General features: G+C 43.3%; 1 protein-coding gene across 4 annotated transcripts; it reads right to left on the bottom strand.

The window, feature by feature from the left end:
- Positions 1-447: 447 nt before the first annotated feature.
- On the bottom strand, positions 448-17,367 carry SPATA5L1 (spermatogenesis associated 5 like 1). 4 transcript variants are annotated; one of them, XM_036735979.1, is made up of 9 exons: positions 16,282-17,367; positions 13,865-14,050; positions 9,110-9,268; positions 7,373-7,582; positions 7,018-7,246; positions 5,792-5,796; positions 5,445-5,579; positions 1,980-2,105; positions 448-679 (listed from the first exon to the last, which is right to left on the bottom strand). In XM_036735979.1, exons 1-9 carry the CDS (start codon positions 17,365-17,367, stop codon positions 515-517), a joined length of 2,301 nt encoding a protein of 766 aa, XP_036591874.1. In that variant the 3' UTR covers positions 448-514. The 4 variants fall into 4 exon arrangements, with proteins under 4 accessions (XP_036591874.1, XP_036591875.1, XP_036591872.1 ...); XM_036735980.1 differs by lacking the exon at positions 5,792-5,796 and adding an exon at positions 5,830-5,848 and having other exon boundaries at positions 5,445-5,564; positions 7,062-7,246; XM_036735977.1 differs by lacking the exon at positions 5,792-5,796 and having other exon boundaries at positions 7,025-7,246.
- Between the last annotated feature and the right edge of the window lie 1,064 nt (positions 17,368-18,431).

Here is an 18,431-nt window from a genome sequence, read left to right as displayed (position 1 = left end):
CTGTAGCTGAGTTTTGCTCCTTCTAGAAGTTGCTACTGTCTCCAAAATGGGATAACATAGGCTAGTATGAGACTTAGGGTTAGCTGCTGGTAGAAAGTGACTGACGTGGTCAAGCAGCATGACAACAGGGACACCAGGTCTGAAGGAAATGAAAGGAAGCTCAGGTCACCCAGTCCAACCCTCTCAATTTTGTAGATAAGGACAATGAGGCCCACTGATGTTTAGTGACTTGTCCACACAGATCAGCACAGGTAGTTGTTATTTGAATTTAGGCCCCACTCACTGTCTTTTCCAGGCACCATTACCTAATCCAACAGTTTGTGTAGTGGGTAGGGAGAAATAACCACTGGAGTAAGATTATGTTTTACTAAGAGCCCTCTGTAGACACAACTGGTGATCTGAGACCCAAGTCCCCATCCTCTCCAAACCCATAAACATAACAAAGCCTTCTGAAATGTAGGGGAAAAAACCCCACATATTTTAGTTTATTCATGGAAAAGACTATAAAAGTAAACTAAAGATTTTCTAAACTGGAGAATTCTTGTTTTTGAAATCCTTCACAAAGAGCCAAATCTTGATGGCATAAGGATGGTTTTATAGTTTTCAGTGATTTCAGAAAGTGCTCCTGACTCACTGTGGTTGCTTCCAGTCCATTTTCTTCTAGAGCCAGCAAAGCAGCCTATAAAAACAAAACCCCATAAAGTTAACTTTTACCTTTTATCTATAACAAGAAATAATCTGAATGCAAAGTGTTATTTTAGTCAATCCAGTATTCATGAAATGCTATGAAGACCTCACTTATAAAAAGCTACTTAAACAGCCTAAAAACTCAATAAGCCTTTATTCCTTTTATACTAATTCCAGACTTTCAATTCTTAAAAAATTACTTGTGTTACGAATATACTCAGAACAATTCCTGCCATAAACACTTAAAACTTAATTGCATATAAATAAATATGTTGCATTCCCTGTGTGTGATGCTTCTGTGTTATGGTCTCACTTTTTGGGGGGTAGGGGAGAGTTGGGGAAGATTATACCTTTACTACGTAGGGGTAGGAGAAAAGTGTGTGTATGGATGAGAGCGATCACTAGGAGAAATGATCTTACCTATGTAAGAAGAGTCAAATGAGAGAATCAGACAGGAGTTATTATGCCACTGCAGTCACACAGCGAAATGTGTCTGCAGCGAACATACAAAAGGAACTGACAGTAAATTTGATTAAACAGTAAAGCAGGAAGAACAGAGGCAGACGTTAGGAGAAGATAGGGCCTCAACAGAACAAAAATACAAGTTAAGTTTGCTGTGAAGAGCTACTATAAACCAGGAAAATGATTTGACATGACCAGCAATTTTTTAAAAAAATTAAATATTAAAAATAGAGTATTCCATCTTCCTAACATTTTGTGAGATGTTCTCTCCCAAACTTTATAAGGCTCAATTTAATACTTGCAGGCATTTATAGTCATTAAAACAAGATTAACTTTCCTATTTCAACAAATTAAATCATTTAAAAAATTCTTTTTTATGTCATAATGTAGGAAAAGTAAATGTCAGAATTCAATTTAAATGGAGTTACTATCTTTTTTCCATTACTGTACTTAGCTAGTAGATGGCAACTGAGGAGAGTAACAGTGGGGATGAAGCTTGACTAAGCAGGGTTTTTTCTGTAGGCAACTTATGCTGTTCCAGTTTGCCTTCTCAATCCTTAAAAGGATGGATGCCATCACCAAGGTTTGTGTGGGCTACAACTACCTCAATCCAACCCCCTTCTATGATTAGGGAAAATGTCTTGAGGAAGAAGGTGAGCTTGAGGAAGATGGTGGTTCCTTTATCCGGAAGTATCAAGCAAAAAGATATGGGACAAACTATCAGACTTTGCTCTTTAGAGATGGGTGGATTATTATAGATGGTTTGGAACAACTCATTACACACCATTCTGAATAACAGGTTTACTCACTGATTATCAAATAAAACTTACTTCCTTGCAGAGATTTCCAAGGTCAGCTCCAGAGAAAAAGCCAGTTTTTGCTGCTAAGTTTTCTAAAGATACATCAGGACCCAGAGGTGTATTTTTAGTGCAGATTTTCAAAATACAAAGTCTGTCCTAGGGTAGAGGTAAAAAAATACTCCTTCAAGAACATTTACCATACTTAATTGTTCTACCATAGGCACAGAGAAATGAGATTATTGTTTATATTAATAAATTTTATTAGGTAACATTTATGCAGCACATTAAGATTTTCAAAGGGCTTGACATATATGCATTTCATTTGATTCTTATAACAACCTGTGAAGTAAGCACCATTAATATCTCCATTTTATAGATGAAGTGATCGAGGCTGACAGATGGTAAATGACTTGGCCAGGATCACACAGCTGGTTATGAGTGCCTTGATGGAGAACTCATGAATTCCAATGTTAATGTTTCATATCCTGTTTTTTTGAATTCCTCAACATTTGTCATTTCTTTTTTTTGGGGGGAGGGCATCGTTTCTTAAAACACAATATTCCATTATATTCATATTACAATTTGCTCAGACATATTCTGATAAACAGGTATCCACTTAAGAGGGTTTCCCCCCTATCACAGTAAGTGTTGCTGTCAATGTTTTGACATATGAGACTTTTTTTCCTGTTACTGACCTCCCTTTGGGGTATGTGCTCAGTGGTGGGTCAGAGAATACAAGCAGATTAGGGGTTTTTACAAATAATTCCAAATGATTTTCCAGAATGGCCAGGTCAATTCACATTAGAGGTCCTATCTTCTCACAGCCTCACCAACTTTATTTCAGCCTCTTCATTTTTGCTCATTTGATGGTCTCACATTGTGATGCCCTTTTACCCTGAACAAGATATATAAACCCAGAGATTGGTGTTCTCCCTTGGGGCTCTCAGTCACTGGAAGAGTGGTGTGGGACTCTAGGCAGCTATTAAAAGAGCACCCCTGGGGGGTGGAGCCAAGATGGCAGCTGGGAAGAAGGGACTTGCATGAGCTCCCCTCCAGGTCCCTCCAAAAACCTATAAAAAATGGCTCTGAACAAATTCTAGAGCTGCAGAACCCATGTGATAGCAGAGGGAAGCAGGGCTCCAGCCCAGGACAGCCTGGATGGTCGCTGGGTGAGGTCTATCACACAGAGCTGGGAACGGAGCAGAGCAGAGCCCAGCATGGGCTGCGCCCGGACCAACCAGACTGGAAGCCGGGCGGAAGAAGCCCTAGCACCCTGAATCAGTGAGCTGTGGCAGTTACCAGACTTCTCAACCCACAAACACCAAAGACAACAGAGAAAGTTAGTGGGAAAAGCTGCTGGGACAGAGTGAAAGGAGTTCCGGTCGGCCACCGCCTGGGTGGGGTGGGGGGTGCAGCAGAGGTGGTGCAGTTCTGAGGACAGAACTATAGCTGCAGTTGCTTTTGGCCCCAGGTCCACCTGGTGGGAGGAATTAAGTGGAGGATTAGAGTAGGAGTACAGAGCCTACTTAAGATCTGAGTCTGGTCCGGGTTGGCAGTTCTTGGGGGAGGAGTAGCGCTGGTGTGGCAGAACTTGCTGTGTAGAAATAGCTCTGAAAACAACAGCGCATCACCTCAAGCTTGGGACAAAGTACTCTCTACAAGCAGGCATACCCTGACGAAAAACTCAAGGGTCAAGTAGTTGGCTGGGAACATGGCCAGGCAGCGAAAATGCACTCAGATTCAGACTCAGACTTCGGAATCTTTCTTTGGTGACAAAGAAGACCAAAACATACCAGCCAGAATAAGTCAACAAAGTCAAAGAGCCTACATCAAAAGCCTCCAAGAAAAACATGAACTGGTCCCAGGCCATGGAAGAGCTCGAAAAGGATCTGGAAAAGCAAGTTAGAGAAGTAGAGGAAACATTGGGAAGAGAAATGAGAGTGATGCAAGAAAATCATGAAAAACAAGTCAATGACTTGCTAAAGGAGGCCCCCAAAAATACTGAAGAAAATAACACCTTAAAAAATAAACTATCTCAAATGGCAAAAGAGCTCCAAAAAGCCAATGAGAAGAATGCCTTGAAAGGCAGAATTAGCCAAATGGAAAAGGAGGTCCAAAAGACCACTGAAGAAAATACTACCTTAAAAATTATACTGGAGCAAGTGGAAGCTGGTGACTTTATGAGAAATCAAGATATTAAAAAGAGCACCCCAGTTTGTAAACCCAGATGTTGAGGCTTTCCCAGTAACCACAAATTGTGATTTGATCTGTTTATATTGTGTATGTTTGTAATGTGTTTGTATTTACTCTGAAGTTCAGGGTGCTGGCTTTTCCTCCTGAGCTAAGTGAATGATATTTATATGTTGGATTAAAGTAAGATTGTTAACCCCTTAACGTTGCTTTCCTTAGTAAAGCAGATCAAAGAACCTGTGATAGAGGCCTCCTGTGTGCTGGTTGCTGTTGGTCTTACACAGCCACAGTAGCTGCTAGCCAGATTGTTGCTACAGATGGATAGGATGTTGCTGATCTCGTCTATTCCACTGCTTTGCTCTTAAACTTATTAACCAGTACTTGACTAATTTCGATGATTTCTAATTTATACATGGCTGGAAACTTGAAATGCAATAGCCCCCTCAATCCTATTTTTTTCCTGTACTTTCAAAATTCTAGACCTCAGGTTTCTTTGCGTGACTTTTATAGTGAATTAATTTGCATTTATTCTGTAAATACTTTCATGTGAACTTGTCTTCCCCTTAAGAGTATAAACTCTGGGCAAGTAAGGCGTTTCATCTATTGTATTTATATCCCTTGCACCTCACACAGCACCAGACACGGAGGAAGTACTTAATGCTTGCTGACTTGTTTGATTTTGCCCTTAAATTTTACTTTGCTTTTTAAGCCCTCCTTCACTAACCAAGGCCTATTCTAAGAAAAAGAAATCTCTTGCCTATTTCAGCATTTATTGTCAGAGTAAGTAAAGTCTCTGTCACCAGGGAATATTTCTAGGGCAAAGGACTGATTAGTTTGTCTTGGGGCAAATTGCTGAAACTTAATTAGGCCCTAATTTCTTCACCTACAAAACGAGCAAGTAGTTGAGTCTGTATTATCCCCAAGGACTGGGTAGTGCCAACATTCCCTGATTCTATAGTTCTCCCATTCTAGCTGCAAAATACTAAGTCAGTGGCTGCTGCAAGACTGGAAGGAGATGATCCCCCTAGATGTGTGCTTGGATCTCTCTGACAAAACAATGACAGAAAAACCAAGAGGCAGAACGAAATGTGGCCTGAGACAAGGCTAGGGGAAAAGATGTAAACCAGTAGATCAGGTGGCCGCCCGAAATCTGCCACAGGTACTGCAGGTCTTCAGTCAAGTAAGACCCCATAACACAATCACAGAGGCAAAAACATTTGGAATCCAGTTTGTTATACACACACACACACACACACACACACACACACACACACACACACACATGCAGACACAGGCATAATCTACCTTCTGATCTGGAGGTGGAATATAAATAAGCTTGTCTAGTCTTCCAGGTCGTAATAAGGCATCATCTAATACATCTGGTCGGTTTGTTGCAGCAATTATCATGACATTTTGATTAAAAACCTCTTGAAACTCTAGCTGAAAGAAAAGACATGCATAAAGATGAAAGTCACCAAATTTTAAAACACAAACATACAAATATAAAATGTACTATATTAGGAAAAAGAAGGATCCTGGAAGAACCAGGTAAATAGTGGGAAAATTACACTTGGAAACATCACGTAAGATTTCAATGGTTATGCAAGCAAGATCATGAACAGGATGCCCAAAGATCTGGATTTGAATCCCACCTCTGCTCCTTTATCTTAGCTGTGGGAAGTCAGGTAACTTCTTTGCACTTCCGTTGTCTCACTTATAAAATAGTGATAACACTACCTACATGACAGGACTACTATAATGACCAAAGGAGAATACAGAGAATAAAAATGTTACTAATGACTGAATAGTGTAAGTAGAATAATGGAATAATCAACCAGTAAGCATTTATTAAGCACCTACTACATGCTAAGAATCAGAATAAAATACAAAAGGAAACATAAGGTTGAAGATTTATCCTGGAAAGGTAAGACATGAAGAGAATGAAAACACATGATAGCTGTAGTCAAATAACTGCAGGGCTGCCTTGTGGAAAAGAGAAGAGATTGTCTCTACTACCCCAAACAGCAGAATCAGTCCTCCTAGTAGGTGGAAAGTTACAAGGAAAGAGATTTCAGAAATTTTACTGAGTCAACCCAATGGAACTGGTCATTCTGAGAAGTAATGAGTTCTCAGTCACTGGAGGGGCCTTTAAGCAGAAACTAGCTGATCATCCATCAAGGACTTCTTAGAAAAAAAAGGTTACATTAAATTACTATTCTAAAATTTCTTCAAACTCTAAGATACCATAATTAAGATTCTGTGGGACTCTCCTTCTCTTTAAAAACAACAGCAGCAGCAACCCAAAACTGTTGATATAAGACCACAAACTAGAATTCCACAGCCCAGCAGTCTGGGGCAAAGGCTCCTTTCTGAAGAAAGAGTGGGAACTAAAAACAGCAGGAATGTATCTCATAGCTAGATAATAAAAATAATATCTTGCATTGACACAGCACTTTATGCTTACAATTAACAACCCACTTTCTTCACAACAATCCAGAGAAGCAGGCACCATTTTACAAATGAAGAAAGACAAGTTCAAAGAGTAAGTGATTTGACTAAGAAACTGAACCTGGGTCTTCAGACCTCTCTCTCCTCTATCCTGTGCTGACTCTCCTAACAGCTGCTTGTGTTCACACAGTACTTTCTGTTTCTAAACCTTCAGAAAGGGCAAAGGCCTAATTAGACTGAACCAATATAATATGCTATAAAATCTGCCCCTGCCATTCTAGCAGAATTACAATCCATGTCACATTTTATGTGGCCAAACTGGACAGTAATTACTTTGCTGTTTTTATGTGATGAATCCAGCATAGGAAAGGCTTTGTTACAGTGCAGACAAATATTTGGTATAGTTTTATATATGTGTGTGTACACACACACTGTACCTCATTTTCTCTCTGCTCCTCAGAGTTATCCTGCAACCTCAATTTATTTCCTCTCCTTTCTATTGTCTTGAGTCCAACACCATCCAATTCGTTGAGGAGGACAGAAAGAACTCTCTCCTGAATACCATTTTCAGTTTTGTTGATGGATCGGGATCCCAAGATTGAATCAATTTCATCCAAAAATACAATTGCTGGAGTATTAGCTCTTGCTTGTCGAAAAACCTATTACAAAAGAAAATAATTATGTCTATTAAAATGTATTTTACAAAGTTACCTGAAATGAAGGGGGAAAATGAGGTAAAAGTATAAAGTTGTGGGGGAAAAAAACCCCAACCACAGATAACATACCTGAGCCAAGACTTTTTCTGAATCACCAACAAAAGGCGAGAAGAGATCAGCAGCACTTACTGAAGCGAAAGAGCAATGACAGCTTGTGGCCACAGCTCTCACTAGCGTGGTTTTAGCACATCCCGGGGGTCCGTAAAGAAGGATACCTTTAGGTGGCTTCAGGCCCATCCTAGCAAATTCCCGAGGGAATTTCAAAGGCCATTCAACACTCTGCAAATACACCACCCCCCATGGCAGTTTAGCATAAAACAGTAAGATACTTAATACATTTAAAAACAACTCAAATGTGTATTTAAAGGGGTTAGGATCCAAACCCTTAGTGCATGAAAAGATTTCATTGTTTCTAATTTCTCATGAATTTGGGGCCCCCATCTAAAAAGAGGGAAGACAGCACGGTACAGTGGAAAGAGTCTCGGTCAACAAGCTTCTGTGCCTACCAACTGCCAGGCTCTGTGCTAAGTTCTAGGCGTATAAAGGTAAAATAATGCTATTCTTGCCTGCGAGGACCTCACGACCTAATGGATGAAACAGCAAGCAAATTATGGTTTACATACTTGATATATGAAGTGTAAATGGAAGGAAATCTCAGAGGAAAGAGACTGGAATAGAGAAGGAAGAAAAAAACAAGAAAGGCCTCCTGCAGAAGGTGAGATATGAGCGGAGGCTTAAAAGGGAATCTAGGGAGTCTAAGGTGATGAAAGAGCCTTCCAGGCATAAGGGACGGTCACTGAAAATGCAGAGCTGGGAAATGGAGTACGATGTATGAGCCATAATGATAAGTAGGCCAACGGTGCTGGATCTCTGAATGTGTAGAGGTTAAGTTAAACTTAAAAGGACTACTGAAAATAAAATTAGGGGAAAAAAACTTAAGACTGCAAAGGTTGTGAAGAGCTTTAAATACCAGGGTGAACATTTTATGTTTGTTCTTGGAGGTAGTAACAGGGAACTAATGGGGTTTTCTTAGCAGGGCAAAACATGGCCCAACCTCTGCTTTAGGAAAATCATTTTGGAAACGCAGTGGAAGATGAACCCATCTGGGAAGCGGTGTGAGGCAGGGAGACCAATGAGCAGGCCATTTCATATTTCAGGACTAGGTGATGAGGGCCCGTATAAGGGTGATGGCTGTGTGAAAGGAGAGAAGGGGACGCGTGCCAGAGATGTTGTGAAGGTAGATTTGACCAGATCTGACAACAGGATGGATTTATGGAGTGAGTGAGAGTTCAAGACGGCACTGACATTGAAAGGCTGGGTGACTGGAAGAATGACGGTGCCCTCAATACAAATAGGGAGGGTCTGGAAGAAGATAATGAGTTCTGTTTTGTGCATATGGAGTCTGAGATAGTCAAAAGAATAGCTGGTGATGTGCAGCAGAGCTCAGGAGAGAATGAGTGCTGGCTACAGAGCTCTGGGAATCACATGCATAGAACTGGTGCCATGGGAGCTCACATGACCAAGTGAGACAGTATAGAAGGAAAAGAGGAGTGAGCCTAGGATAGAGCAGTGGAGGGCATTCATGGTCTGGGTTCAAATCCTACCTTTGATGATTATTAATTACTGTGTGACCTTAACCTCCCTTGGCCTCAATTTCCTCAACTGTAAAAGGAGGAGGCTGAACTACATAGTCCCTGAGATCCCTTTCACCTCAAGATCTATGATCCCTTTTAGGAACTATTTAAATTTGTTTCTACTATGAAACACCAATGGTTTTTCCTATCTTAAAATGATTCTGTGTTTTACCTGCTTTAATTTTAACTTCACATCTTCAAGGCCACCAATCTGTTCCCAGCTAACAGGTTTAATGTCTGTTAGTCCAATGAAACTTCGGAAGGAAGAAGGCTGAATCTTTTTAAAGGCCTCAAAGAAATCTGCTGCATCAATCACAGGATTTTCAGGATTCTGTGTGGCAGGAAAGGCACAACCAGAAGTCAAGGGTTAGGGCTAGTAGTATAAACAATCTTTTTAAAGTACCTGCTGAAACTTCCCTGAACAGAAAACTATTATATACCTGTCACATCTAGTGAAGCAGTCATGGTCATCATATACTAGTATTTACTATTTTTGTATTTCCGTAATTATTCAAGCACTGTCCTCTTCTATCTTGTCCCTAATCAATTTTTAAGAAAATCAAGAAAAGTGTGCCACCCACAACAATTTTCTACTTCCCTCCTTTTTTTTCTACTTAAAAAAAAAAAAACAACAAAAAACAAAAAACAAAACTATGGCTTTCAGCAAAGACTTCCTGAGATGTTAAAAAATGCCAGTTTTTATAATCTGGCAATTCCTACTATATTTCTACAGTGACTTCCTATTTCCATTGGAAGACACTTTACATAAAGCTAGATATACTTTATTTGTGCCACTAAAAACAAAGGGCAAACTAATAAGGCAACAAATAGCATCCAGTTGCATGATGACACGGACGCTTTTAGGTCCTTGACAACTTGCCTTCCCTCCACCTGTGCTGTTTCCTGAGTCTGATCAGCAATGAACTGTGGTAGTTGCCATTAATAAGGCATTTATTTAAGCTCCCAATCCATTACCAACCTCATGAAGTGACACAGGGGTAGCTGCTCAATCCTCCTTTCCCTGGACCAAAAAGATGCTTAAGTTCTCAACCTGAAACTTTAAGGACAGGAAATTCTACTTAAATATGACAATTGATTGTGCTTGCTCTGTTCCTTACAAATTCCTAGACCTTCATACATGAAATGTCCACTGAAAGTTCTTTGAATGCTTTGTTTCTCCTCTTTATTCACAACAGATCAAGACTCAACTGAGACTCAACTCAATCCCTCCCCCTTCACTTTTTGAGTTAAAAGACCAGGGTATGGAAATGTGTGAATTACACAAGTAGATAGAATACTTTTCACAATTTAGGGTGAAGTACTATTTCCATTTTATAACAATTCATACTAGAGAAAAACAGTACAAAGTGAAAGACCACAATTTCTTTTGGAGTTAGAGGGAACCTTTGAGACCATCTAGTCAATTCATTTTACTGGTCAGGAAGCTGAGTCCAGAGGGGTGAAATCCCTTGCCCAAAGCCACACAGCTTGATGGGGTAGGGCTGGGACCAGCACCCAGGTCAGCTGACTCTGGGGTCCAGTGTTCTTTCAACTATATTCCATATTCCAAGTGCAAGATATGCAGAGACATAAACTCACATAGCACACTAGAGATAACAGTTCAAGTCTTCATTTTTAAATAAACATCAGAAGTATTTAATGACAGGCTTAATACTGGGGACATTTCTCTCCAGGAAATAAAGACTCAGGTACAGGGAAAGATGGTGGGATCCACCACCAGAAGCTTTATGAATAGTTTAAAAGAGGAGGGGAGAGGGAGGGAAGGGAGGCAGTTCCCTTCAAGTTTCAACCTCTAAGCCACCTGGAGAAAGCCTATTTCAATTTCCACTGCCTCCCTACAGCAACAACAAGTGTCTGACTCAAATTCGATCAAGTATTTGGAAAAGAGAGATATTTGAAAGAGGAATATTAAAGAAGAAAACAAAAGTGGGCAGATCTTAGCCAAGCTAAGATTTTTATTTCAAAGCCTCTAACCTGGGACAATTCAAATATTTTCCCAAACAGGGCACCAACTCAGCCAGTTGACCAACTACTTGGTAAATCTTAAAGCGTCATACAAATGTGAGTCATTATAATTATTGATCCCCTTTACCTAGCTAAGCACAAACATACTACCAGGGCATGGAAGAGTGTAAGACAAGAACTCAAACCACTGTAGATAACCAACTTGAGAGCACCAATGCCATCACTAAAGGGACAGGAAAAGGCTCCTCTTTCTTGGTGTACCTGGCCAGAAACTAGGCACTGTAACAAGTCTTTGTGTTCACATCTTTAAACGCCCTCCTCCTTCTATCATCCAGTATCCTGGGGACAAGAAAATAGACCTTGCACAGGGGTGAAGGCAATGTGCTACAGAAAGGAGGGAGCGAGGAGAAGAGAGGGGCCTCTGCTAGCTCTCTCCTTGGTGTGGTGAGACCACTTTTTCCTGATCACCCATGACTGGACCAGCTCAACCTTCTCTGACCAGCCCTTAAAACACAATCTACTAGAAAGTGCTGGAACCTTAGCCAGGTTCTCATAAGCCACTTGCTTCAAATAGCCCAGAAGAAACAAATCTTCTCCCACACTTATGGTATTAACAAGTGGGATGCCAGAGGCTATTATAGTTATTAATTTTAATTCTAGATGACTGGTGGGCTTCTACTGTGCTGCTACTCTGGGTCAGGCCCTTCTGTATTTTCCTTAGCCCCACAACAGATAGCTACTCTAGAAACTAATCAGCGAATAGCAGTCACAAATGGAATAAGGGAAAGTCTCCCTGGGGAGAAGCTGATAGGTTCCCCAGGCTTCTTTTTGTTCCACTGATATTTCATTCTATTATTACTCCTCTAATAATAGCTAGCACTTATACAGCTGTTTGCAAAGGGCTCGACATGTCTCATCTAACACTTAAAATAACTCTGGGAAATAGGTGTTATTATCACCCCCATTTCATAGATGGAGAAAAGGAGGCTGAATGAGTTTAAGTGACTTGCCCAGGATCATCTAAATGTCTAAGGCAGGATTTGAATTTTGTTCTTCCTGACTCCAAGAAAAACACTTTAACCACTAGGCACCCCTAATCTAGAAATTGTTTTATTAAAGAAAAAGGAACCTTTTCTGGAAGGCACTCAAAAACTGCTAGAAACAGAAACGAACACTACACCAATGGAGATGGTAAAAGGAGGGACTAGCAAAATGACTGAGGGTGAGTCACACTGGTTGTGACCTAGAGGCTAAAACTCAACATGAATAAATGAATGAAAAGGCATTTTTATGCACTATGTGCTAGCTAGGCACTGGGGATTTAAAAAAAAAAAGGCAAAGATTTTTGTTCTCAAGGAGCTTGTATTCTATTTGAGAGAGGGCAGTTAGACAAGTTTGGAGAGGAGGGGTATTTTAGCTCGAAGGGAAGAAGAAAGCAAATGTCAAGCCCAGGTTCCCATTCTCCTTCCCTGGGCCTAGTCATAAATATCTCTGGTACCTCTCCTCTCCTACAACCACCCCTTTCAGCACCAAGTGGACCAAGTTTCAATTCAGTGATGTGACCATCTGTTATACAGGTCCAAAATTTAGGTCAGGTTTTGGTTTCAGCTCTGAGGAAAACCCAAACTAGCTGGAAAATGTTTTACAGAAAGTGAGAAAGAAAATACAGGAATGATGGAAATTTTTAAAATGTGAAGCCCTGCCTGCCTAGCTGTTAGACTTTAGAATGGCTACCAAAAAATTTTAGAATTTTGACACATTCAACCCACCCACCTCCAAGCAGAACTGAATCATGCTTCCTCTCCATCCAATTCAATTATGGGAAAATGTGTGGCACTGTTGAAAAGACATTACTTTCACACAAAGGTGAAGTTTACTCTAAACACTCTAACATAGCTTTTATCTCCCATTTACTCTGTATAAATCTTATATAGTCACAGTTGTTTGCATGTTGTCTCTCTTTAGAATGTGAATTCTGTGAGGGGAGGAACCATGTTTTTGCCTTTCTCTGTATGATGAGCACAGCACCTCACAGTATTTTTTTTTTAAATGCTTGCTGATTAACTAGTATTAAAATAAAGACCTTCAAAGTTATCTTAAAGAATTCTCTCTCCCCACCCCCCAATCAGTTGGCTCCTTCAGAGCATCTCATATCCACTCCCTTCTCTCCTATGACAGTCACCACCTTGGTCCATGCCCTCATCACTCAGGCTTGGACTACTGCAATAGCCTGCTTGTTGGGCTTCCTGCCTTAAGACTCTCTCCCCTCCAATCCACTCTTCACTCGGTTGTCAAACCGAGCTTCCTAAAGCTCAGGAGATCTGACAATGCTCCCTGTTGCCTCCAGGGTCAAATATAAAAGCCTCTAGCATTCATAACCAGCGAAGTTTCCTCCTATCATTTCTAGTTTTCTTACACTTTATCCACCCTACGCTCTCCTTTCCCTCAGTGATTTTGTGACACTGGTTTTCTTTTTCTTCTTCTTTTTTTTGGCTATTCTATGCACAAAATACTACATTTCCTGTTTCCTGATTCTAGCTATTTTCACTAGCCGTATCCCTCCCCACACTAATGCTTGGAATTCTCTCCACTTCTGGCTTCTTTCAAATCCCAGTCAAAGTCCCACCTTCTACAAGATTCTTCAATCCTCACTTCTACAAGAGGTCTTTCCTGACTGCCCTGTATGCTAGAACTTTCCTTCCATTGATTATTTCCAATTTATCCCAAATATATCTTGTTTGTACATGGCTCTCTGCATGTTTTCTCCCCCATTAGATTATAAGTGCCATGAGAGTAGGGACTGCTAAAAAAACAAAACAAACAAAGAGAGTAGGGACTGTTTTTGCCCCAGTTCCTAGCACACAGCAGGTGTCTAGTAAGTGCTTGCTGAATAACTAAAATCTACAGAATAAAAGGCTCCATCACTCCAGTAACTTCATACCTTACCAGAGTGACGCACGGCCTGCATGGCAGCCTCTCTGCACAGGGCTGCCAGATCAGCTCCGACGTAGCCAGTTGTCATTTCTGCCAAGTGAAGCAGATCCACATTACTGGAGACAGGCATCTTGGAAGTTATCACTTGCAGAATATCTTTCCTTTGCTTCAGGGTGGGTGTCCCGATGATGATCTAAAGTAAAACAAACCCTCAAAAACTGAAATCTACACGTAGTTTTTTGAAGTTATAGCTTTTCTATTTTCCTCATTTTTTTTTTGGCGGTTCAAGTCAACAGGAATTTTAGCAGCCACTACAAAGAATGTAAAAAAAATCGGACAGTTCAAAAAAAAAAAAGAATTGGACAGTTCCTACCAGAAGACCATTAGCTGAAAATTTTACAAATGAGTGGATAGAGTGCCAGGCCTGAAGACAGGAACACTCATCTTCCTGAGTTCAAATCTGGCCTCAGACAGACTAGCTGTGTCACCCTGTTCTGCCTCAGTTTCCTCATCTGTAAAATGAAGACATGGCAAACCACTCCAGTATCTTTGCCAAGAAAATCCCAAAGGGGGTCACAAAAGAGTTGGACACTACTGAAAAGGACTGAACCATAAATTCTAGGTAGTATGGTGGTAGAAACCGGACTCAGATTTTTTTGTTGTTCAGCTAAATGTTCTTTAAAGGTCCTTTACAACTCTAGCAAAATATTTAATTTAGTACTAATGCTAAATACAAAGGCCCAATTTTGCTGAAAGTCCAGATAGTAAGTTTTTTTTCTTAAAATAAATTTTTGTTGCTATTTTTGTCGCTTAAATTTCTGTCCTCACTGGCTCAGCGTACCATCTCCTGTAACAAAGATTTTAGTTGCAACAGTTCTAAAAGTTTCCCCATAGGATGGCAAACCAAAAGTTGTGTAGGGTAACCTGCATTCTGAGGGAATCCAGTTTTAGAAATCCCTCCCTCCTTCCATGTGATGACACACAAATCAAAACATCACATGTCCATAGTGTATATCTTTAGACACTGCGGGAAGCACCACCTAAAACATTCAAAAGGAAAATATGGAAAAACGATTTTAAAAAGCAGTGTTGCATGCGTCAATCTAATTTTCAGTAAACTGATATTAATGAGGAATGAACAGCTGGGAAATGAAGGAGACAGCTTTACGCTGATATGAGCCTGTGCGGGGACATGTATATCACAACTTTAGAGGACCATTCAACCTCCATGAGGGAAATGAGCATTTAATATCTATTAGCAGTCAAAAAAACACAGGATCCAGTGTCAGAAAACTTGGCCTTTAGTTCTGATTCTGCCACTTACTACATGTGATGCGAACCTCCATTTCTTCATCTTAAAAAGAGGGTAATACTTACATTACCTGCCTTAGTGGCCAGTTTTGAGAAAAAGTGGTATGCAGTCCTAGCTTAAGGTGAACCATTACATTTAATCTCTCAGTACCTAGTCTCCAAAACGAAATTAGAGAGGAATTGCAGATTAAATACCTAAGGGTAAAATTTTTTTGTACCAGTCCTTCATAAATGGATCGAAATGGGAGATTACACCCTCAGGGCCAGGAAGGACTCATCCTAGCAGGAGGTTTAAAAGCTGTTGTCAGAAAGACCAGGGTTCCAATTCAGCCTCAGACACTCATTCACTACTACTGATCCTTGAGGAAACTACTTAGCTTCTAATTTTTCATCTGCAAAAACCGGAGATGTTAACAGCTGAACCCAATTTGCAAAATTATGATGACAATAATGATGACTACCACTTGAAGGTTTGCAAAGGAATTTACAATATCTCACTTGAGTCCTACAACAGCCTTGAGAGAGAGAGATCCCTATTTTACAAATGAAGAAACAGGCTGAGAGGGGTTAAGTGACTTGCCCAGGCTCATTCAGCTAAAATTAGGTAGCTAGGTGGCAGAGCGGCTACATTTGGGAAGACGAGTTCAAATCATACCCTAGACACTTAACAGCTGTGTACTCTTAACCTCCTGTTGCCTCAGTTTCCTCCTCTGCAAGATACAGCACCTACCTCCCAGAGTTGTGAGGATCCAACGGGCTAATAATTGTAAAGTGATCAGCACACTGTCCGGCACATATTGAGCACTACATAAATGTTAACTATTATTATTAAAAGTGTCCTAGGCCACCTTTGACCTCGTCTTCTTCACCAGGTCAGGCACTTATCAAATACCTTAAAAGTGTGAACTTCAGTGTGTGTGAATGTGAGTGTGCCTATGATTTCTTTGGCATACGGCACCCCCGGGTGAGGATTCTCCCTTTCCCAGGGCAGGCTGGCACCTGCTCCGTAACTTAGCGCCTTAGAGATGCTCGGTGCACAGAGAGGTCGGGTGAGGCGTCCCGGGTGGCACAGCCTCGAAGCCAAGCCTGCACGCCCTCCCTCGGAGCTCTCACCTCGCGGTCCAGACGGCCAGGCCTGCGCAGCGCCGGGTCCAAGGCGTCGGGCCGGTTGGTGGCGGCCACCAGGAGGACGCGACGCTCGCTGCCCACGCCGTCCATCAGGGTGAGCACCTGGGCCACGGCTCTGCTCTCGGGGGCTCCGCGCGAGCCGCCCCGCCGGGGACACAGCGCGTCCAGCTCGTCGATGAAGAGGAGGGCGGGCCCTCGCCGTGCCAGCTCCCGGGCCCGAGCGAACACCCGGCGCACGTTCTCCTCGGTCTCGCCGGGCCGCGCACCCTGCAGCTCCGGGCCGCTCACAGCCAGCAGCCGGGCACGCGCCTCCCGGGCCACGGCTCTCACCAGCTGCGTCTTGCCCACGCCGGGCGGCCCGACGAGCAGGAGCCCGCGGGGAACAGAAACGCCGAGCCCCGCCAAGGCGCGGGCGTGCAGGTGCGGCAGGCGCAGGAGCTCCCGCAGCGCGGAGGCCGCCTCCCCCAGCCCGCCCAGGGTCGCCTCCGCGGGTGGCTCCGGGGCCGGGGGCACCGAGGGCTCCCTCAGCTCGACGCGGGTGCGTGGCGTGACTAGCCCAGCGGGCTCTGGACTGGGGTCGCCTCCGAGCACGTGCACGGCGGCCACCGGGCCGGCGGAGCCCGGAGGAGCCGTCAGCACTGAGCACACCCCGACGGGCCGGTTCCGCAGCAGCTCCTGCGCCGCCTCCAGAACCGAGGCCCCGTCCGCAGCCGGCGGCTCTCGCAGCACGGGCCACACGGTGACGCTCCGTAGAGGCGGGCAGGGCACCGCACGGAGGCTGCTCAAGCGGATGCTCCGGCCTGGACCCCACGGCTCCGTGGCTGCGCCGGGGCTCGCGCACCCCGGGTCAAGCTGCACGAAGCCGTCGGACAAGTCGCGCCGCGGCCAAGCGGTGCAGATGCAGGAGCCGCCGTCCGGCAGGATGACTACAAGTGTAGCGCCCAAGCGCACCCTCAGGGCGCGGAGGGCAGAAGGGCCCAGGCGGCAGCGCTGCGTCCCGCGGTCCCTGGAGTCCGGCGGTAGCAGCTTCAGAAGCGGATCGGCCACGGGGAGCCCGGAGTCCAGAGCCATTGCGCCGAGCTCGGCGGAATCAGCGGGTTACCCGCACGCCATAGAGCTCACTGGCTGGGCCAATCGCGTCCCAGCGCGATGACGTATTCTTTCCTTCCCTCACCCTGGTGCCCGCGAGAGGGCCGGAAACCGATGCTGCGCACGCGCCGAGCAATTGTGGCGGACTCTGACTAGAGCGCACAGAGCCAGCGCGCTTCGAAGGGCGAGATGGAGGAAGCCTCTGCTCTCCAGTGGTAGCGTAACATTTACTTATGGCTTCTGATTGGTTCCATCACACTTGGCTTCTCCCAGGGCAGTAAGAGACTCGGTCTGTACGTTTAGAGCTGGAATCTGTGACTCAAATGATAAGCCGCTAGGTGGAGCACCCAGGGGCCGAGCCTTGGACCTGCAGTCCGGAGGACCCAAGTTCAAATGCAGCCTTGGACACTGACAGGTGTGTGACCCCGGACGAGTCACTTAACCTCTCTCTACCTTATTTACGTCATCTTTAAAAGGGGGAAAGTAATAGCACCTGCCTCCCAGGGTTGTGTGGCTCTAGGAAGATGATGCTTTTTTTTTGCAAGCCTTTTTAGTGCCATATAAATAAATGCTAGCCCTCATTATTAAGCATTTGTTAATGCTTACTGACATTTACTCCTGTGCCTGCCCCCTGCTAGAATTTTCATATAATGCCTCTACTCTTCATTTTACAAACGATGAAACAGAGGCCCAAGAGGTAAAGTGCCTTGCTCAAAGTCACACTCCAAACGTGTAGAGCCAAGTTCAAACCCGCTTCTATCGACTCCAGATCTCCGAAGTTTCTTCCCTAGTTCTTAAGCTGCTGTCATGCCCATGGGAGCCCAGAAGTACAATCCTTTTCAGCTCATTTCTTTAGCTCGATGCTCAGCAGAGCAAGGGCTTGATAAATGCTTTCTTGATCTCATCTAACTGCTCACTAGCTCACATTTATGTGGCATTTTAAAGGACTTTTGCATATATTACCTTACTTGATCCCCACACTAACATTATGAAATAGTACCATCTCCATTTCATAGATGAAGATGTCAAAGCCCGGAGGCTGACTT

The sequence above is a fragment of the Trichosurus vulpecula genome, chromosome 8 (assembly GCF_011100635.1).
Source record: "Trichosurus vulpecula isolate mTriVul1 chromosome 8, mTriVul1.pri, whole genome shotgun sequence".
In the NCBI taxonomy this organism is placed as follows: Eukaryota; Metazoa; Chordata; class Mammalia; order Diprotodontia; family Phalangeridae; genus Trichosurus; species Trichosurus vulpecula.
The sequence above is the reverse complement of the archived record's forward strand: the minus strand, read 5'-3'. Positions and strand labels throughout refer to the sequence as shown.